General features: G+C 37.9%; 1 protein-coding gene and 1 long non-coding RNA gene across 3 annotated transcripts in view; both read left to right on the forward strand.

Moving 5' to 3' along the window:
* Positions 1-786: 786 nt before the first annotated feature.
* The window catches only part of SLC7A11 (solute carrier family 7 member 11), a 100907-nt gene continuing 83006 nt past the window's right edge, over positions 787-18687 (forward strand). The window contains exons 1-3 of one of the 2 annotated variants that reach the window (XM_064285319.1): positions 787-1420; positions 5997-6123; positions 10268-10383. In XM_064285319.1, the coding sequence (XP_064141389.1) occupies positions 1144-1420; positions 5997-6123; positions 10268-10383 (520 nt within the window). In that variant the 5' untranslated portion in view covers positions 787-1143. The remainder of the gene's footprint in view (positions 1421-5996; positions 6124-10267; positions 10384-18687) is intronic. The other variant, XM_003410369.4, reaches the window with a different exon arrangement.
* On the forward strand, positions 10390-18127 carry LOC111750803 (uncharacterized). Its single transcript, XR_002785857.2, has 2 exons — positions 10390-11733; positions 14425-18127. It is a non-coding gene; the product is annotated as an uncharacterized LOC111750803 (long non-coding RNA).

The following is an 18687-nucleotide window of genomic DNA, read 5'->3' on the forward strand; positions in this document are numbered from 1 at the left end:
TTTATACAGGCTTTTGCTCTGTGCATGTTTTTATATAATTGCAATGATGGTTTAATTTAAAAATTTTATTTTTTGGTAATTCAAGAGAACAAAAGGTAAACGAATAAATTTATCTTTTTTTTTTTTTTTCATCTTAGGAAATCAACCAGTAGTGGTAAGAATCACAAAATGACTTTTCTGGAGTCACTGTGATTTTTAAATTTGTCATGCTTACATGACAATTTTAAGTCCTGGTTTATTATGGACGGTAGGAAAAAGTTCTATCCCGTAACGATGAGTAATGCTTACAATCGTTATGTGTGTGATAGCGGCCATATAGCATAGACTCATTCTGTCTTTGTAAATAGGAGACCTGACTGTGTTGCTAAGAAACACCCCCCCCCCAAAAAATACGTAGGATACAAATTGTGAAACCTAAATTTTATTTTTATAAACAATGTAGTTTTGGGTTATGTTTTATTATCAAAACAGTTAAAACTTTTTTACATGCGCTTTAAAGAAAAAAGAAACTCCTTAAAATGAAGCAGTCTATTTCCTGTTTCATTTTTTTTTTTTCCCCCTCGCTCAAACAGCGTTCCTTCCCTCACTAGTTGCTTGAAATCTCTGGGAAGGTCTGTTCTGAATTTACTGCTTCTGGATTGGTTAAAATCCCTTTTAAGTGCCTGCTTTGTTCTCTGAAAAGCTTAGGTCAGTTAAGCAACACGCTGCTACTGTTTGGAAAAAAAAAAAAAAAAAAAGAGCTGAGTAATGCTGGAGCCTTCTCCTGTGGCTGATGCAAACCTGGGGAATTTGCATCATCATTTAGCTGGAGTAAGTTGGTGTGACAGGCAGGAGCTTAAATACAAGCCCCTGAGGAAGCCGAGCTGGTTTCTGATGATAGGGCAGCAGCAGCAGCCACGGCAGGACTGGGGGCAGAAGGAGGTGGAGGAACCCACAGCACCATGGACACACAGGTGTTTCTGAGGCGTAATTAGATAGCTGGGAGTGATAAAATACAACTTTGGAGTTTTCACCTGTGAACACAATAGCACTGAGACAGACCATCTGAAGGCATAGAGGAAGAGATCGATCAGTCACACCAAGAGACATCAAAGTTGAAAGTTTTTTCTTCCTGTTTTGTTTTTTCCCCCGTGTGCCACTGCCATGGTCAGGAAGCCTGTTGTGTCCACCATCTCCAATGGAGGTTACCTGCAGGGAAATGCTAAGGGAAAGCTGCCTGCCATGGGCAGCAAAGAGCCACCTGAGCAGGAGAAAGTGGTGCTGAAGAAGAAAATCACCTTACTGAGGGGAATCTCCATCATCATTGGCACCATCATTGGCGCAGGAATCTTCATCTCCCCTAAGGGCGTGCTCCAGAACACCGGCAGCGTGGGCATGTCTCTGGTTATCTGGACGGCCTGTGGGGTCCTCTCGCTATTCGGTGAGTGCAACTTCTTCTCCAGGGGGTGTGACTGTGGAGCTGAGCAGCTTGCTCTCTGGGAAAGCAAAGGGTAGTTTTCAGAGTGAATGGTAAAAGCTGCTCTAAGTTTTCTGATTTTTGCTTACCTATGTGAACAACCCAAACACGTTGTCTGCTGTTAGCATGAACCTGAATTGCTTCCTGAGGGCTGTACTCTTTTCCTAAGACAAATTATTTTTCTGATTTTACCCTGTGGCAATGAGAGCAAAGGCTAACTTTGATGATCCAGTAGAAGACACGGGAGCTGTCTGCACCGGGCAGTTGAGCTTAGTTGCTTATGTTTGGGGTATCCTGGCAGCTGGCACACTGAATGAAACACCTGTGAAGTGAAGCCCAGCGTGGCCTAGTTAGACCCAGAACTGTGTGTTCAGCACCGGTTTTACTGACTTTTATTGGCAAAACAAAAGGGTGGCAGCGTTTACCTTTTTAATTCTTTAACTCCATGTATTTACCAGTTCCTAATAGTCTGTTAAAGGTCCCTGACATGGACAGATGTGTGAGGATATATGTATAGATATAACTCAATGCCTGTGATAAGTGGGGAATATTGTAATGGTCTGAACATATTTCAATTTTTTTCACCATTCCTCCAGTTCCCTGTACCTATAAACTTTTGTAGTATGAACTGTAAAACTTCAGTTGGTGTTAGTGTGCTTTGCTTGCCCAGATCTGTTTCCTTCATCCTTCTTTCACTGTCTCAGAGGGCACAGATCATTAACTCACCTGTTCGCTGAGTTAATCTAAGCAGAACTCGTAGAAGTATGATTGTCAATTTTTCTTCACTATTTAGACCTCTTTATCAAGTTGAGAATTAATGGTATAAATGAGGAATAAATGCTCCCTCACTGGATGGACAAAATATTTTAAAGCTACTTGAATCCATGATAAAGGTGACAACAACTGGTGCATAGTCAAAACCAAAAATCTAACTGGAATTTGATTTTTGCCATGGGTTAAATGACCAAGATAAATTTTCTTTCCTCTGGCAAATAGTGTGCCTTGATTCCAAAAGACACTACTCTTTAAAGGAACTAATTCTTGATCCTAACTCTAGGTCCAAGTACTAACTCTTGTTCCTCTAAGTACGAAGTCATTCATTCTTTTTACTCAGGCCTTGCAATGTTTTAATCCATTGGTTTTGGCATTCACTTAGAGAATGGAATGCCCATTATTAGGAAGGGGATATTTTAAATAAAACTCATTAAATCGAAACCTTGGTTAGTATAGAAAGATCTATAGAGGCATTATTTTTCATTTTTTTAGAAGTTTGTGGTATCATTTATGTGAGTAGTATGTACTTTATAAAATGTTCAGTAATAATTATGTTTCATTGTGTTCCCAGCAGACAACCTTTCATTCTTGTAAAAGACTTAGGATTAATGTGGTTATAAAAAAAAAAACAAAAACAAAAAACTATGATAGAACCATTAGCCATTACTAATATTAAAATTCTTCTGGCATACATATTTAGAGATAAACAAAAAAACCTAATTGTTGATCCTCTTAAATGACTTCGTGCACCATCAGCCTTAAATCTTCTTACAGTATTTCATATATTCAGAATAAATCGCCGTCTACTAGGGAAACCACAACCATTTTCCTGGACGTGGCATACTCATGGGCATGCAGCTACCACTACGCGATTAGATTTTTGCGTGTGTGCACATGTACATGTGTGGGTGTATACATACACATTATTCAGATGTAATAAAGTGGACTGCTCTGAGCATTAAACTAGTTAAAGTGATGATGACTTGTTCTATGAAAATATGCTTCTGCATAAGTATCTCATCTCAAGCAGTTCATCAAAAAAAATACTGGTTAAGGGGACTAGCTCAGGTTACGCTTGAGTTGGTATTCTTTAATTACTAATTACAGGGAGTGTGCTCTTGGATTAATCTACTTATCTATATTTGCATTTCATTTATCACTTTAGTTACTAGGAGGTTTTTGACAAGTATGCTTCCCTAAAAAGAAACAAAACAAAACGTAAAGAAAAAAAATATTCTTTCTTTCTCTTAAGACTCTATAGAACTCAGGGACTAAGTGTAAGGAATCTGTATATTTGGTTTACAATTTCTTAAAAGGCAACATCAATATCCTGTTTTGAACTTTTTTCACCTGGGCAAAGTGGCTATGGAGCTTGAGACCTTTAAGTGAAAACCACATCCCCCCAGAACTCAATTTAAACCTAGGGGCAACATCCTGGAGTTTTAACAAAGCCTACACAGGTCTAGGTATTGATTCTCTGGCAATAAATTCTGAGGTACTTATGACTCTTTCCAATAACATTTTATATTGGATGCTTTTCTGGACAGCTTACCAACATGGCAGCTAGTTCTTCCAAAAAATAATGAGTTGCAACTAGTTACAGTTAGTTATAAGAGTTGAAAAATATCGGCAGTTTCCAAATATCAGTTTGCAGACTAGATTGTTCTAAATTACCTGGGAGTATTTTAAACAAATAGAGATTCTTGAACTCATCTGTTAGTGAGCCTGATTTAGTAGGTCTGGGATATGGCCTTAGACTCAGTTTTTTGTTTGATTGTTTTTTTAATTAAAATTTCTTTCCTAGCCACCATAAAAGGCAAGAAAGAACATTATATAATGATTAAAGAGACAATCCACCATGAGGACATAATCATAATAAGTATCTATACACCCAATGTCAGGGCTCCAAAATACATAAAACAAACTCTTAACAGCACTGAAAAGAGGAATCAACAGTTCCGCAATAATAGTGAGATACTTCAACACGGCGTTCTCGGTAAAGGACGGAACATCTAGGAAGAAACTCAAAGATGCGGAAGATCCAAAGGCCACAGTCAACCAACTGGAACTCGTAGACATGTATAGAACATGCCACCCAAGGGCAGCAAAGTACACATCTTTTTCCAGCACACATGGAACGTTCTCCAGAATAGACCGCATCCTTGGCCACAAAACAATCCTCAACAAAATCCAAAACACCAAGAAAATACAAAATATCTTCTCTGATCACACGGCCATAAAAGTAGAAATTAATAACAGGAAGAGCAAGGAAAAAAAAAAATCAAATATATGGAAACTAAATAACACCTTGCTTAAAAATTCTTCCCTGGTGATTCTGACGCAGTGCTACATTCCGGAGTCAGAGAAGTGATATTAAGATTTCACCAGATAGCCAAATTATATTTCTCTTGGACAGTCCTGTCGGAAACCTTGCTGTTGTTAGCTGCCGTCCAGTTGGCCCCTGACTCCTGGGGACCCGCACACAGTGGGATCAGATTATTGTGGTTGTCATTAGCTGATTTTCAGAAGTAGATCTCTAGACCTTTCTTCCTACCCTTAGTCTGGAAGCCCAGCTGAAACCCGTTCAGCATCACAGCAACGCGCAAGTCTCCACTGACAGAAAAATGGTAGCTGCGCTTGAAGTGGATTGGCCGGGAATCGAGCCTGATCTCCTGCGTGGAAGGCGATGGTTCTGCCCCTGAACCACCGCTGCCCTCATCTGAAGCTTTGCTGAGTAGTAATAATATTCCACACTTTTAGTCTCTGAAGTAGCTCAGGCAAAAATTGCGTGTTACATCTGAGCGCTTAGCAGTAAGGATAAATCTTTTCACATAATCTCGAGATGTATTTTTCATTTTCTTGATAATTAAATTGATCAAATTAGTAAGTATAGTTATATTTCCTTAGGGCTTGTGATGCATCAGGCCTGGCACACATTATCATCACAGTTACATACACAACCCCCTTATGAGGTGAGAATTGAGATATCGATTTTATATGGGCGAAGCTGAGGTTTCAGGAGGTTACATAACTTGGCCAAAGTCCGTGTGAATTCTATTACTAAATGCTAAAATTTTGGCCTGTGATCAATTGTACCTAATGGAGTATAGGCACATAAGTGTACATAAGTATAAATTAAAGGATCTCTTTTTAAAAAGCATGTTCTTTTAACTACCCAGAAGTGTGTACTTCAGTAACACCTTTGTCATGGTTATAGAAAGAGAGTGTCTGAGTCAGAATTTTGTTGACAAACAAATTATGCCCTAAAAATTGAATGAAGCCTCACAAGGCCTAGAATCCATTTTTTTTTCAGAAGAACAGATAATGCTTGCTCATTTTGATTTGAGACAGAAATATCATTTATTAGAAGGGTTCCCATTATGATGAGGTCAGTTTAGGATAATTCTTTGTCTTGGTGTTATATCATGTTCTTCTAAACACAGGTAATATTACTGGCATCTATCTTTTCTTTGTTCCCAGGTTGCAGATTCTAAATTCCGAAGCATATGATATTGTTTTAGAAGTTTGTCTTTACCGTCATGAGGCATATGACATTGTTCTAACAGAATGAACTAGATTTCAAATGTGGGGAAGTTCAGAGAGGAACTTGGTGGTTCTTAGCAATTAGATGACCGTTATTTGTCTTGAAATAAGGATGTCATTCAGAGGTGGTAGTTAATCTCACGCAACACAAACACTGTTGTATCAACTCCACTGCTCAGTGGCTTGATAATATATTTGCAATCTTTTTGTAACTGTTTCACAGGAGCTTTGTCCTATGCCGAACTGGGAACAAGTATAAAGAAATCTGGGGGTCATTACACGTATATTCTGGAAGTCTTTGGCCCGTTACCAGCTTTTGTACGAGTCTGGGTAGAGCTGCTCGTAATACGGTAAGAACATTGGTAGGAAAAATTTAAGGGAAAATAAAGCTTTTTATTACACTCTTTTTCTGAATCACCTTGGTTATTTTTAACTAATTAGGTGTATGCATATCATGTGACTATGTTATAACCATATCTACTTCAGGACATAAAACCTATGATAAAATACTCTTCCGAACTAACATTTTTAATGCGGTTTTGCCACTGGTTGTAGTACAACAACCATGCCAAACTTTTAAAGTAACTACCCTTCTTTAGTCTTCAGTTATCCTCTTTGACATTTCTAAGAAAGATGTTGGTTTGAAAGGATACAAAGAATCAAAGTCCACCCGGATAAATGCTTTTTTTTTTTTTTCTGACCAGACACAATTCAATGTTATACTAGGAATTGGAGTTTTCTCTTAATGTATATCACACCCTTAAGTCATTTAACTTTATGTAAGTTTTGTGACTAAGAAACGTCTGTGCCCAGCAGCTTAGCGTGGCACTGACTGTTGTACTTTACACACAAAAGGAAAAGTTTACATCAATGACTCACTTCCTCACATTAATCAAATCAGCCAGCTACAATTGTGAAAACTTTTTTGATTTTATTGTTGTAAGAATGTGTTCCTCTTCCTGATTGTCTTGGTTTTAAATCAAACCAAATAGTGCTAAGTCATTCTGAATAGCAGTTTTCCTCAAACTTTGTGGGAAGCTTATGATGTCATAGGAGCGGTTTATGGTATCACGGTTCCTTGAGGTTAACTGTTTCAATGATATGTGACTTGCATATTCTGATTACTGAGCTCACTAGAAGCAACTAGAGAAACTTGTTCTTACTGTAAGCTTCTTAGACATTCACAGCTGAGACCTTGTGAGCTTTTATTCTGTCTTTTGCTGCTAAGTGGCAAATACAGAGCTAATACTATCGACTCTACACGAATCCTGATTTTTATGGTCCCAGGAATCTCTTTTTTAATAAGAAGCTGCTGAGTATTATTTAATTCTTTGTTAAATCTTTTATTTATTTATTTTAAACAATCTGTATTGTTTAAAACCTGTGTGGCATAGTGGTTGAGTGCTACGGCTGCTAACCAAGAGGTCGGCAGTTCGAATCCACCAGGTGCTCCTCGGAAACTCTGTGGGGCAGTTCTACCCTGTCATATAGGGTCGCTCTGAGTCGGAATCAACTTGATGGCAGTGGGTATAATAAAATAAAGAAGTATTTGTTCCTCCTGTAAAATCTCTTTACCTGGGATGTTCCATCTGCTCCTTTCGGATTACCTGAATCTTATATACTCTTCAAAGGTCAACTCGAAATCCTCTTTTCCACAGCTAATTTCCTGTTCACTCTAGTTTATAATATTTCTTTCCTCTCTTAATTCTTCTGAAAAAAGCAATCTCAGCTTCTCATTTGACATTTAACATGGTACCTTGTATTCTTAATATTTTAGGTGCCTGTGTTCTGTTTCTCATCAAACCTGCAGGCATTCCAAGCACAGACACCAGGTCTGGCACTTTACTGTAACCTTTATACTACTGACTCCAGTGAGCAGCATATTGTAGATATTAAGTTCTTTTTGAATAAGTGGCTGAAAGTTTAGGCTTGTAGTAAGACAGACTCAGCATTCAAATGAATGCACTACTTATTTAGAGGGCTGGCCTGTCAGCATGGTGGACTTGGAGTCTGATATAGTTGGATTTGAATCCGTCTTCAGCCACGTGTTTGTTGTATGACTTTGGGCTAGTTGCGTGGCCTTGCTAAGCTTCCTCTGTAAAATGAGCATGATCATTCTGTGTAGACAGATACAGCACTCATTAGTTTATTCATTACACAAACTGCTACTAAATGGTGATAGGCAAATCGGAGAAACCTAATATGAAATGAGCCACGGTACCTACTCCCAAGTAACTCACAGCCCAATGTTGCTTTAATTAAATGATTTAATTTAATTAAATATTTTTTAATGCAAAAGAACAGCCTCACGGTGTATGTGCATGTGTGTTTTGACAGAGGAAATTACCTAGATATATTCTAGAGTCTTTTAAATAGGTCCCTAATGTTGAGTTGGTCTTTCAAATGGGTAGAATACTGAGTGACTATAGAGGTGACCTAGGTATTTGTAACTTTTCTCTTCTCTTACCAACACTCTTGGTACCTAAATACTTTCCATTAAAACCCTATCTTCAGGTTAAATCACTCTGGCCATAAATAAACTACAAAGCGTAGATTTAAAGGAAAGAAGTATCAGTCATCAGTACCTAGCAGGGCTCATTAGGTTAAATTCACTTATTCAATCTGTACACAGTATAGATTAAGACCCTACTATATGACAAAGCCTGGTGGCATAGAGCCCTGGTGGCACAATGGTTAAGAGCTACGACTGTTAACCAAAAGATCAGCAGTTCAAATGCACCAGACACTCATTTGACACCCTGTGGGGCAGTTCTGTTTTGTCCTATAGGGTTGCTATGGGTCGAAATTGACTTGACGGCAACCGGGGGTTTGGTTTGGTTTTTCTATGAAAGATACTGCCAAACACCTGCGATAAAACAGTGGTTAATCTCTTGTACTCGGAGCCCTGGTGGTGCAGTGGTTAAGTGATACGGCTGCTAACCAAAAGGTCGGCAGTTCAAATCCACCAGCTGCTCCTTGGAAAACCCTATGGGACAGTTCTACTCTGTCCTTTAGAGTCACTTTGAGTCAGAATCAACTCAACGGCAACAGGTTGGTTTGGTAGTTTTGTACTCATAGAGCTCAGAGCCAAGTGGGGGAAATAGTCATTAATTAAGGAGCCCCACAAGCTGATATAAAATTGCTACTCGTACAAGCACAGTGAAGGGGGAAACATGGTGTTCTGTAAGAGAGTATACTCTGGGAGCTATGACCAGTCAGAGGGTCAGAGAAGCTTCCCTGGGGAGAGGAAGATTGAACTGAGAATTGAAATATAAAACACAGCCAATAAGTTGGAGGGGCTCCATGAAGAGGATATTCAGACTCCTCTACTGGAGGAAGCACCCCTAAGAGACAGGTAGATATTAGACCAGATGCAACCTTGTTAGGGATTGTTAAGGATGCTATGTAAAGGATTTCTGTGTATGCTGAATATGTTTTGAAAGCACTAAAATGACATGATCAGATGTTTATTTATGCATCAGAAAGATTCATAAATGATGGAGGTTAGGAAAATAGCCTTGTTTGGGGGAAAAAGGAGAGTCTCTGGGCAAAGAAGAGAATCAAGAAATTTATGGTGTTGTTCAGTGTCAGGAGGCCAAGGTTGGGAACACATACTAGTGGTTGGTTTCTGATAATCTAGGGATCAGGTAAAGTTGGTGGGTATCCAGGAGAAGGAAGGGAAGCTGAAAATGAAGGTTGGCATGAGAAATTTAGTTAACCCCACAGACTTGCTTATGTATCTAAAGAATATACGTTCCTGCATGCATATATTTAAAATAAAAATACATGCATAATTTTCTCATAGAAATATTTGAAGAAATTGAAGTAGAATTGTTTGTTACTTATTTCACTGTATTCCTGAACTTATTTCATTTTCTTGTCTCATGTATGTTTTCTCAATTGTATAGAATTGCAAGAGCACTATTACTTTTCAACTTATGTTTAAATATTTCTACAGAATTAAGCATAACCACTTGGCCCTTCAGGTTTGTGTCCCTGCAGGAAAAATAGGAATAATACGATGTCAAATATGTAAGAATATATTTGCAAAGAACAGCTGAGGTTTGTATTCATTCTCCTGACCGTGACTTGACACATTAGATCTGTACCAGTTAACAAATTCATCCTGTGGCCAAAGTTTCTCATGAAGAAATAAGACTGCCTCTTGTTAGCCCTAGCTCTGTAAGGATCTCCAGTAACAAGCTAGATTTTTCAGGAAAAAAAAAAGTCAAATATGGCCGAGCAGTGGCAAAGTACGTAGTACTTAGCCTTGTTCTCAAAGATATTTGAAGTTTAAAAATAACCACTAGTGTTATTGGCAGTGTTTCATTTGTAATGTCCGTGGCAACCTGATCAAATATGGAATTCTGAGAATTATAGGTTTTCATATTTAACATGTTTTATATGTTGAATAATGATACTTCAAGGAAGAAAAAAGTTTTGAGACAATGCTATTTTTTTTAATTGTATTTAACCTCTCTATATTTTTTCTAGCCCTGCAGCGACTGCTGTGATATCCCTGGCATTTGGACGATATATTCTGGAACCGTTTTTTATTCATTGTGAAATTCCTGAACTTGCAGTCAAGCTCATTACAGCTGTGGGCATAAGTGAGTATTATAAATATGAACAACAACAACAACAAAGTCATTGGGGACAGCTTATGCAATCTTTTTGCAGGTTGGGGCTGCTTTCCACATCGTATTCTTTGTGTTTATAATTTCTTGGCAAATTTGTTTTTGAGAAAAGAGAAAATAATAAGTATTTGGAGTGATCCCTGATGTTGCATTGCATATCAGTTTTTGTATTGGATCTAGAGATAACAATGGCTAATCTTTTAAAACAAGGAAACAAAAGCTATATTGTCGATAAAATAATAAGTGGATTATACATAAAAAGGACTTTTAAATATGAACATCTAATTTTTAATTTTTTTAATTAAGAATTAACCTTCCTCAGCAATAATGTATTGAATCATAACTCCCTTATTCTCATGGAATTATGTTTACGCCTTGGGTATATATGTTTTGCTTATACATTTTATGGCGCTAGTAGCTGTCACTTTTAGCGTCATTGTTTTAGCTGCCTATTGATGGTCGTGATAAGAATCTTCTTTCAAGATTTGATTACTAGTTGCATTTCTTAACCAGGAGTTTTCTTTTTGTTCTCCAAATTGGAATGTTGTTCATTCTTATCAGTGGGCACAGATACTAGAAATTTTAAGAAAGAAAATTAAAAAGAGGCACATGTACAAAATTACGTGAGTGATGTAGAGTCAAATATGACTCTAGCTTCCTCTATAAGTTTAAATTTCAAACCCTTGAATATTATGGGAAAAACCTGTTGCTATGGAGTTGATTCTGACTCACAGCGACCCTATAGGACAGAGTAGAACTGCCCCATAGGGTTTCCAAGGAGGGACTGGTGGATTCAAACTGCCGACGTTTTGCTTAGGAGCTGAGCTATGGGGGAAAAAAAATGGGGAAAGGAGAGCTGAATTCTAGGTGCTAATCAAATTGCTGCTTTGAGAATCAAAATGATCTTTTGATTAAGTTTTAACTACTCAGAATTAGAAAGCTATAGAAGAATAAATGAATGGCATACTCATGATAGAATTTTTAGTTATGTATGGCTAGGGTGTTTCAATACAACAAAACAAACACCCTAGCCATACATAAGTAAAAATTCTTTCATGAGAATGGAAAGAGGAGCCCTAGTGGTGCAATGTTTAAGCCCTTAGCTGCTAATCAAAAGGTCAGCGGGTTGAAACTACCAGTGACTTTGAAGGAGAAAAAACCTGGAGATCTGCTCCCATAAGGATTATAGCCTTGGAAACCCAAAGGAGCAGCTCTATTCTGTCCTGTAGGGTCGCTATGTGCCAGAAGGGACTTGATGACCCACAACAACAGGGTGTTTTACTAGAACAATGAAGAGAACAAGGCACACATGATAGCAGAGAGGTAAGTGATTAGTTTACGGGAAAGAGTTGGGAATTATACATAAATATATCTCTAATGCATATATTTCATAATTAAAATCATAGATGCATTCTAGTTTTCCTGATTTATGGACCAAAGATGTATGCACAATTGTTCTTCTGAGAAATCTCTGAAAAAAAGACAGAGAAATACTCAAAGTGGATATTTCTGAGTTCTGGAGTGGTAATAGTTAAGGAAGGAGCTCTGGTGGTACAATGGTTAAGCACTCAGCTGCTAACCAGAAGGCTGGTAGTTCAAACCCACCCAGCTGCTCCCAGGGAGAAAGACCTGACAATCTACTCCCATAAAAAAACCACCATCAGGCACTTCTACTCTGTCAGATAGGGTCGTTATGATTTGAAATTGACTTGACAGCACCCAACAAGAACAACAATGGTTGAATACAGATGTACTTCATTCATCTTGCCCTTAACATTCACTACAGGTATGAGACTTGGGGGCAAATCTCGTAACCCTTTTGCACCTTAGTATTCTTATCTGTATATCATAATAGTCAGGAGGATGTCCGAGGATTAAATCGTATTACGTGCGATAATGTATCTAAAGTGTTTCTGGTAAATCCGCAGCTTGTTGTTAGCTGACCCATGGCAACTCTACGTACAACAGAACAAAACAGAACCCATTCCTGAACCATCCTCACAATCCTTCTTATGCTTGAGCGTACTGTTGCAGCCACTGTGTCAATCCATCTCTCTGAGGGTCTTCCTTTTTTTCTGCTGACCCTCTACTTTACCAAGCATGATGTCCTTCTCTGGTGACTGGACCCTCCTGATGACATGTCCAAATTATGTGAGATGAAGTCTTCCCATCCTCACTTCTGAGGAGCATTCTGGCTGTACTTCTTCTGAGAGATACTTGTTCATTCTTCTGGCAGTCCGTGGTGTATTCAATATTCTTTACCAACACCATAATTCAAATGCATCTGTTCTTCTTCAGGCTTCCTCATTCTTTGTCGAACTTTTGCATGCATATGAGGCAATTGAAAATACCATGGCTTGGGTTTTATGGCTTGGGTCAGGCGCACTTTAGCCTCAAAGTGACATCTTTGCTTTTCAACACTTTCAAGAGGTTTTGCAGCAGATTTGCCCAATGCTATATGTCATTTGATTTCTTGACTGCTGCTTCCATTGGTGTTGATTATGAATCCAAGTAAAATGAAATTCTTGATAACTTCAACCTTTTCTCCATTTATCATGATATTGCTTATTGGTCTAGTTGTGAGAATTTTTGTTTTCTTTATGTTGAGTTGCAATCCATACTGAAAGCTGTAGTCTTTGATCTTCACCAGTAAATGCTTCAAGCCCTCTTTACTTCTGGCAAACAAGGTTGTGTCATCTGCATATCGCAGGTTGTTAGTGAGTCTTCCTTCGCCTCTGATTGCCTCCTTTTGTAATTTAGTAGAGACAAAATACAAATGGTATAGCCTACAGCCATTCTTACTCTTATCCTGTGGGAAAACATCATTTGAAGTTATGAGACCAGGAGTCTATTCCCTGGTGTATTTCCAGCCCCTAGCACAGTGTCTAGCATGTTGTAAATATTTGTTACAAACTGGTTTTATAAGAACAGATGTAAGAATTTTTCTGTAGGAAAAAGTCTGTGGTCATTCTGTCTACCTGTTAAACTTGGAAGATTACACGTCCCCAAGCTTCTCAAGCAGCAGGAATATGTGGTGGAAGAAAATATAGTTTTTGTACATGTTGTTCAGATTTAACACTATAAATTTTGTGGAATGAACCATTTTAGCGTAGTGGTATTGTCCAGGTTCTGTAGGCAAACAACACGGAACTGAAACCTGGCATCAAAATTCCCTAGTTATGTTATCTTGAGTTAATTATTAAGCCTCTTCAAGGCTCAGTCTTATTTATTAGTAAAATGCCTATGAATAGATAAAATATCTTACACAGCTATAGAAAGATGAAAAAAGTCTTTAGGCCTTTAGTAGAGCACCTTGCCCTAGAAAGTTTGTGATAAACCTGGTGTTCTGCTAAGGAATTGGAGTAGCAACCATTGTTATACCTATCATATTTTCGTCCTTGAATGACTAAGGTGGAATCATATCACAATTATTGGGTCTGAAAAGAGAAGGGTTGTTTTTGTTATTTGCCATTGAGTTAGCTTCGACTCATGGTGGCCTTATTGCGTGGTCCTATGGCATTCTCGTAATTGTTGGTATGTTTGAGCCCATTGTTGCAGATATGTGTGAAGCCATCTCATGGAGAATATTCCTCATTTTTCTAACCCTGTAGTTTACCAAATATTATGTACTTTTCTCTTTTCTGGGTTATGTACTTTTCTCTTTTCTGGGTTATGTACTTTTCTAGTGATACTCTTTCCTGATGTTCTATCCAAAGTAAAGTATGCTGAAATTTCACTATCCTCACTTCTCAGAAGCATTTTGGCTTACACTTCCTGCAAGACTGATAAAAAAGAAGGGTACAGGCAACATTTTTGAGACTTCTGTAGATTAACAATATTGTTGTTGTTAACTTTCTTAGAGTTGATCTCTGATTCATGGTGTCCCCGTGCACAAATACTGCCTGATCCCGTACCATCTCCGTGATTAGTTGGGAATACATTGTAATCCATAGGGTTTTCATTGCCTGGTTTTTGGAAGTCAATCACCAGGCCTTTCTTCCTGATCTCTCCTAGTCTAGAAGCTCCTCTGAAACTTGTTCAGCATCATAGCCAACACTCAAGCTTCCACTGAGAGATGGGTGGTGGCTGTGCATTGGCCAGGAATGAAATCTGGGAAGGTGAGAATTTGATGACTGAATCACCAATACAACACCTCACAAAATTAACAATAAGAAAAAAAAATAGAAGATACTAATTAAAAGCAACAGCCTGAAGACTTTAATTTGATCCTATGTCAATATTTACAAATCCACAACTATTGCCTGCTTTGGACTTGAAATGAGATGTGTAAGAATATTTCTGTTTTGGTAAGTCTAGATGACTTGCTTCTCGTTATCCCAATTCTATTAAAATTTTCAAAGGCATTTTGTATATTATTGAGAATTAACAAAAATTGTCGAACCAAAATTTTAATGCAATTAGGGAAGAGGATAACTAAGGATGCTGAGGTTAAAAAATCTTCTATAGTAGAGATTGGTGATAAAATAGTTAATAAAGTAAAGCTGAGGTGAACCTAAACATTTTCTTCCCTTTGCCATTAGTTATAACATTTTGATGTTCTTTTGTAAGTTTAAGATTCTGAGAAGAAAATGTGTTCCAGTAACCAGGAACACTGAAAGAGAAAAGTGAATAATATCCTTATGACTCAGTAGCTGGTAATTTAAGTCCATGGCCTAACTGGGAAAGTCAATTTGCCTTTGAGAAGAATTCAGCTTTATTGGTATCACAGGGGTTGAAGATGGAGATTGAGAAGCAGAATTTTACCTGTGGGTAAATCTTTCATATCCCAGCATTCTTCAAGTGAGTACAGGCGGTTTTCTGCCTGCTCCGGGCAGAAGGTTAGTGAGAAGTAGAAAATCGAGTTTAATTGCAGGAATTTCTTCCGCATATTCTCCCGGGGGAGGAAACAGTTTGTGATGGTTTGAAATCTCTAGTACAAGGGTTGAATAAGAGCCAATTTGAAGGATCTTTTTATAATCACATCATGGAAAAAAGAGAATTTCAAGCTTTGTGAAATGTTTACCAACCATTAGAGATGTAGTGGTGGTGTAGGGGTTGGGAGGTACTAAATACTAACTTACTCCCATGTTTGTTTCTTTTTTAAAGTATTCTTCTTATGTCATTTCTGACAAATAAGTAAAGATGAAAACTTTTTGCTTACTCCAAATCCTGTGTGTTCTGGTATAGAGAAATCATGAGCTAGGCACATGGAAGTTTATCTGGGAAAGACTACTTTCTTCTGCCCCCATATTGACATTATTCTCTTACCTTCTATGAAAATCCATGAATTTTCACTCCCCATATAACTTTTATAGATATATTGGATTATGTTTAATATTTAAAGTCATATTTAGCCTGTTCTTCTTATGGTTTTCTGAAAGTAGACTAACCAGGGACTTGGTTACTTGAATGGCGGGATAGTATAAATAAAACACTTTCCTTAAGATGTGAGATCTAATCCCTGAACCATCCCTAAAACCCTTCTGAGTTTCAGTTTCCTTTTTAGTAAAAGGTGAATAAAAATTCCCACTCAATACATGAGACTATGTGGGCAGCTCCTGTCTGGAGGTGAGATGAGAAGGCAGAGGAGGACAGGAGCGGGTTGAATGGACATGGGAAATACAGGGTGGAGAGAAGGAGTGTGCTGTCACGTTGTTGGGAGAGCAATTTGGGTCATATAACAATGTGTGTATAAGTTTTTGTATGAGAGACTGACTTGAACTGTAAACTTTCACCTAAAGCACACAAAAGTTAAAAAAAAAATTCCTACATTATTTCTCATGTGTTGTAGAAGTAATTGGTGGGAGCAAATGAAGTAATGTAAAAAAAGGTTCTACAAATATATTACTTTCTTTTTTCAAAACTGTATTTCCTGGCATCATTAAATTAAATGTACAAAAATAAAATTTATGCCTAGTTCTATTCTAACAATTCAAATATAGCACTTGTAGTTGCCCTGTTTAAATCTTCTGAAGCCTGGCTCTACTTTCTCCATTTCTACCGTAACTAAATTACTAAGACAACTCTTAGGGAGATATGTACTAAAATTTACAAATACTGCAGAACAATTACAATTCTTTCAGGAGGATGACCAATAAAATATGGGATCAAAGTACTCTCAAATCCCAAAGTAAATACAAACTTTTGTAGAGAGGAAGATCCATCAGGAATATGAAAGAACTAGAAATGCTAATGAGATTTCATGTGTCTTTTTTTTTGTATCTACTTCCACATTGCTGGTATAGTGGTAGAATTCTCGCCTTCCATTCAGGAGACCCCAGTTTGATTCCTGAGCAGTGCACCTCGTCCACAGCTACCACCCATCCATCTGTGGAGGCTTGCATGTGCTATGATGCTGAACAGGTTCTAGCAGAGCTTCTAGACTAACATGGACTGGGAAGAAAGGCCTGGTGATCTACTTCCAAAAATCAGCCAATGAAAATCCTGTGGATCACAACGGTCAGATCCATAACCGATCATGCAGTGGTGCAGGGCTAGGCAGAGCTGCTTCTGTTGTGCATGGAGTTGCTATGAGTCAGGGTGGACTCCACTGCAGCTAACCACAACAGCAGTGATGAAAATATGAGTCAGACTGTCTAGGTTCCAACTCCATCTCCACGCTTACACCTGTATGAATATATACAAATCAAATAATATCCTGAATCTCCGCTGCCCGTCGGAGCAATAAAACCAATAACGGCAACTGCTTCATAGAGATGTGAGAATTAAATATTACCCATATAAATCCTTTGTGTGTCTTCCATATAATAATAATTCACATTTATTTAAGTCTTACCATGCTTATCACTACTTATCTTCAATAGTGAGATCCTAGATATAGCCATGATATTTTCAATCACCTTATATGCATGTGAAAGCTCAACAATGAATAAGTAAGAATGAAGAATTGATGCATTTGAATTATGGTGTTGACCAAGAATAATATACTATGGACTTCCAGAAGAATGAACAAATCTGTCTTGGAAGAATCAGTACAGTCAGAATGCTCCTTAGAAGTGAGGATGGTGAGACTTTGTCTCACATACTTTGGACGTGTTATCAGGAGGTACCAGTCCCTGGAGAAGGACATCATCATGCTTGGTAAAGTAGAGGGTCAGCAAAAAAGAGGAAGACCCTCAATGAGTTGGATGACACAGCGGTTGCAACAATGGGCTTAAGCATAGCAAGGATTGTGAGGATGGTACAGGACTGGGCAGTGTTTCATTCTGTTGTACATAGGGTCTCTATGAGTCAGAACTGACTCGACAGCACCTAGCAACAACAGGTATACATGGTCTAAAGGTGTTTATTACTACACAGCTCTAAAATTAACGCATACAGGCAATGAATGCTAAAGAGATAAAGGCAACCCAGCCAGCTGTGGCAAAAAGAATTGGAAAATCCACTTTAACTAACCATGTAGCATACATACAGCACCCGTATATTTTATCGGTTTAGCACAAAGAAGTCAGAAGTCAATCAGAACGTGAACCTGGAAGAAAGCTCAATATAACCAGGTCCATAATCTTACTCTCCAGAATCAAAGACAGACTTGAATTACAGGCAGCGTGCAGAAAGGAGTATTTGCCAGTCTCTGAATCAGTGTCGGTTCCTAAGGTTTCCCTAACATCCCTTTTGAATACAGCTCCCTTCAAATATGTATTTCTTATCTCTAAGATTTATGGATACAGTTTTCATTACTGCATTTCAGTTCATATTTAACTAAGTAAAAGCTATATATTCCTATATTTTAATTTTGGCAAAGCTTACAGCAAGCAAAAGAGAAAAAAAAAAAAAAGTCCAAATTGTTATAATTATTTCCTCAGGTGTGAAAACAGCAATTATTGCTCAAAGGAAGTAAAACCATAAAAGAGAGTTTGCTCAGATTTTCTGGATTATTACAACGTGGATAGATTTTGTATAAAAAAACGAAGTAGATATTATTTGTTCCAGAAACTCAGAAATCTCTTGCATTTGGTGAATCCCAAATCCTTTTTCAATATTGTTGGATAAGCAACATATGTAGACTTAGATTTCGCTGTGAAGACACGTGATGAAGCAGCAGTTCTAGGCACTTGAGAATCTTCACAGTGCCTCTGTACTGGCTGCCTTGCTAAGCTGTATCCTTCATGGTCATAGAGTAGATTTCAGCTGAAATCTGGTGTACCAAGTAATGAGTGCAGTGATGGGGTGTTCAAATAAAACGGCATTTTGAGAAACCTTTAAAGTCAACCAGTCTTACACTGTGTTTTTGTTTTAGCTCTCTGAAAGAAAAGC

This window comes from Loxodonta africana, chromosome 5, assembly GCF_030014295.1.
Source record: "Loxodonta africana isolate mLoxAfr1 chromosome 5, mLoxAfr1.hap2, whole genome shotgun sequence".
NCBI lineage: Eukaryota > Metazoa > Chordata > Mammalia > Proboscidea > Elephantidae > Loxodonta > Loxodonta africana.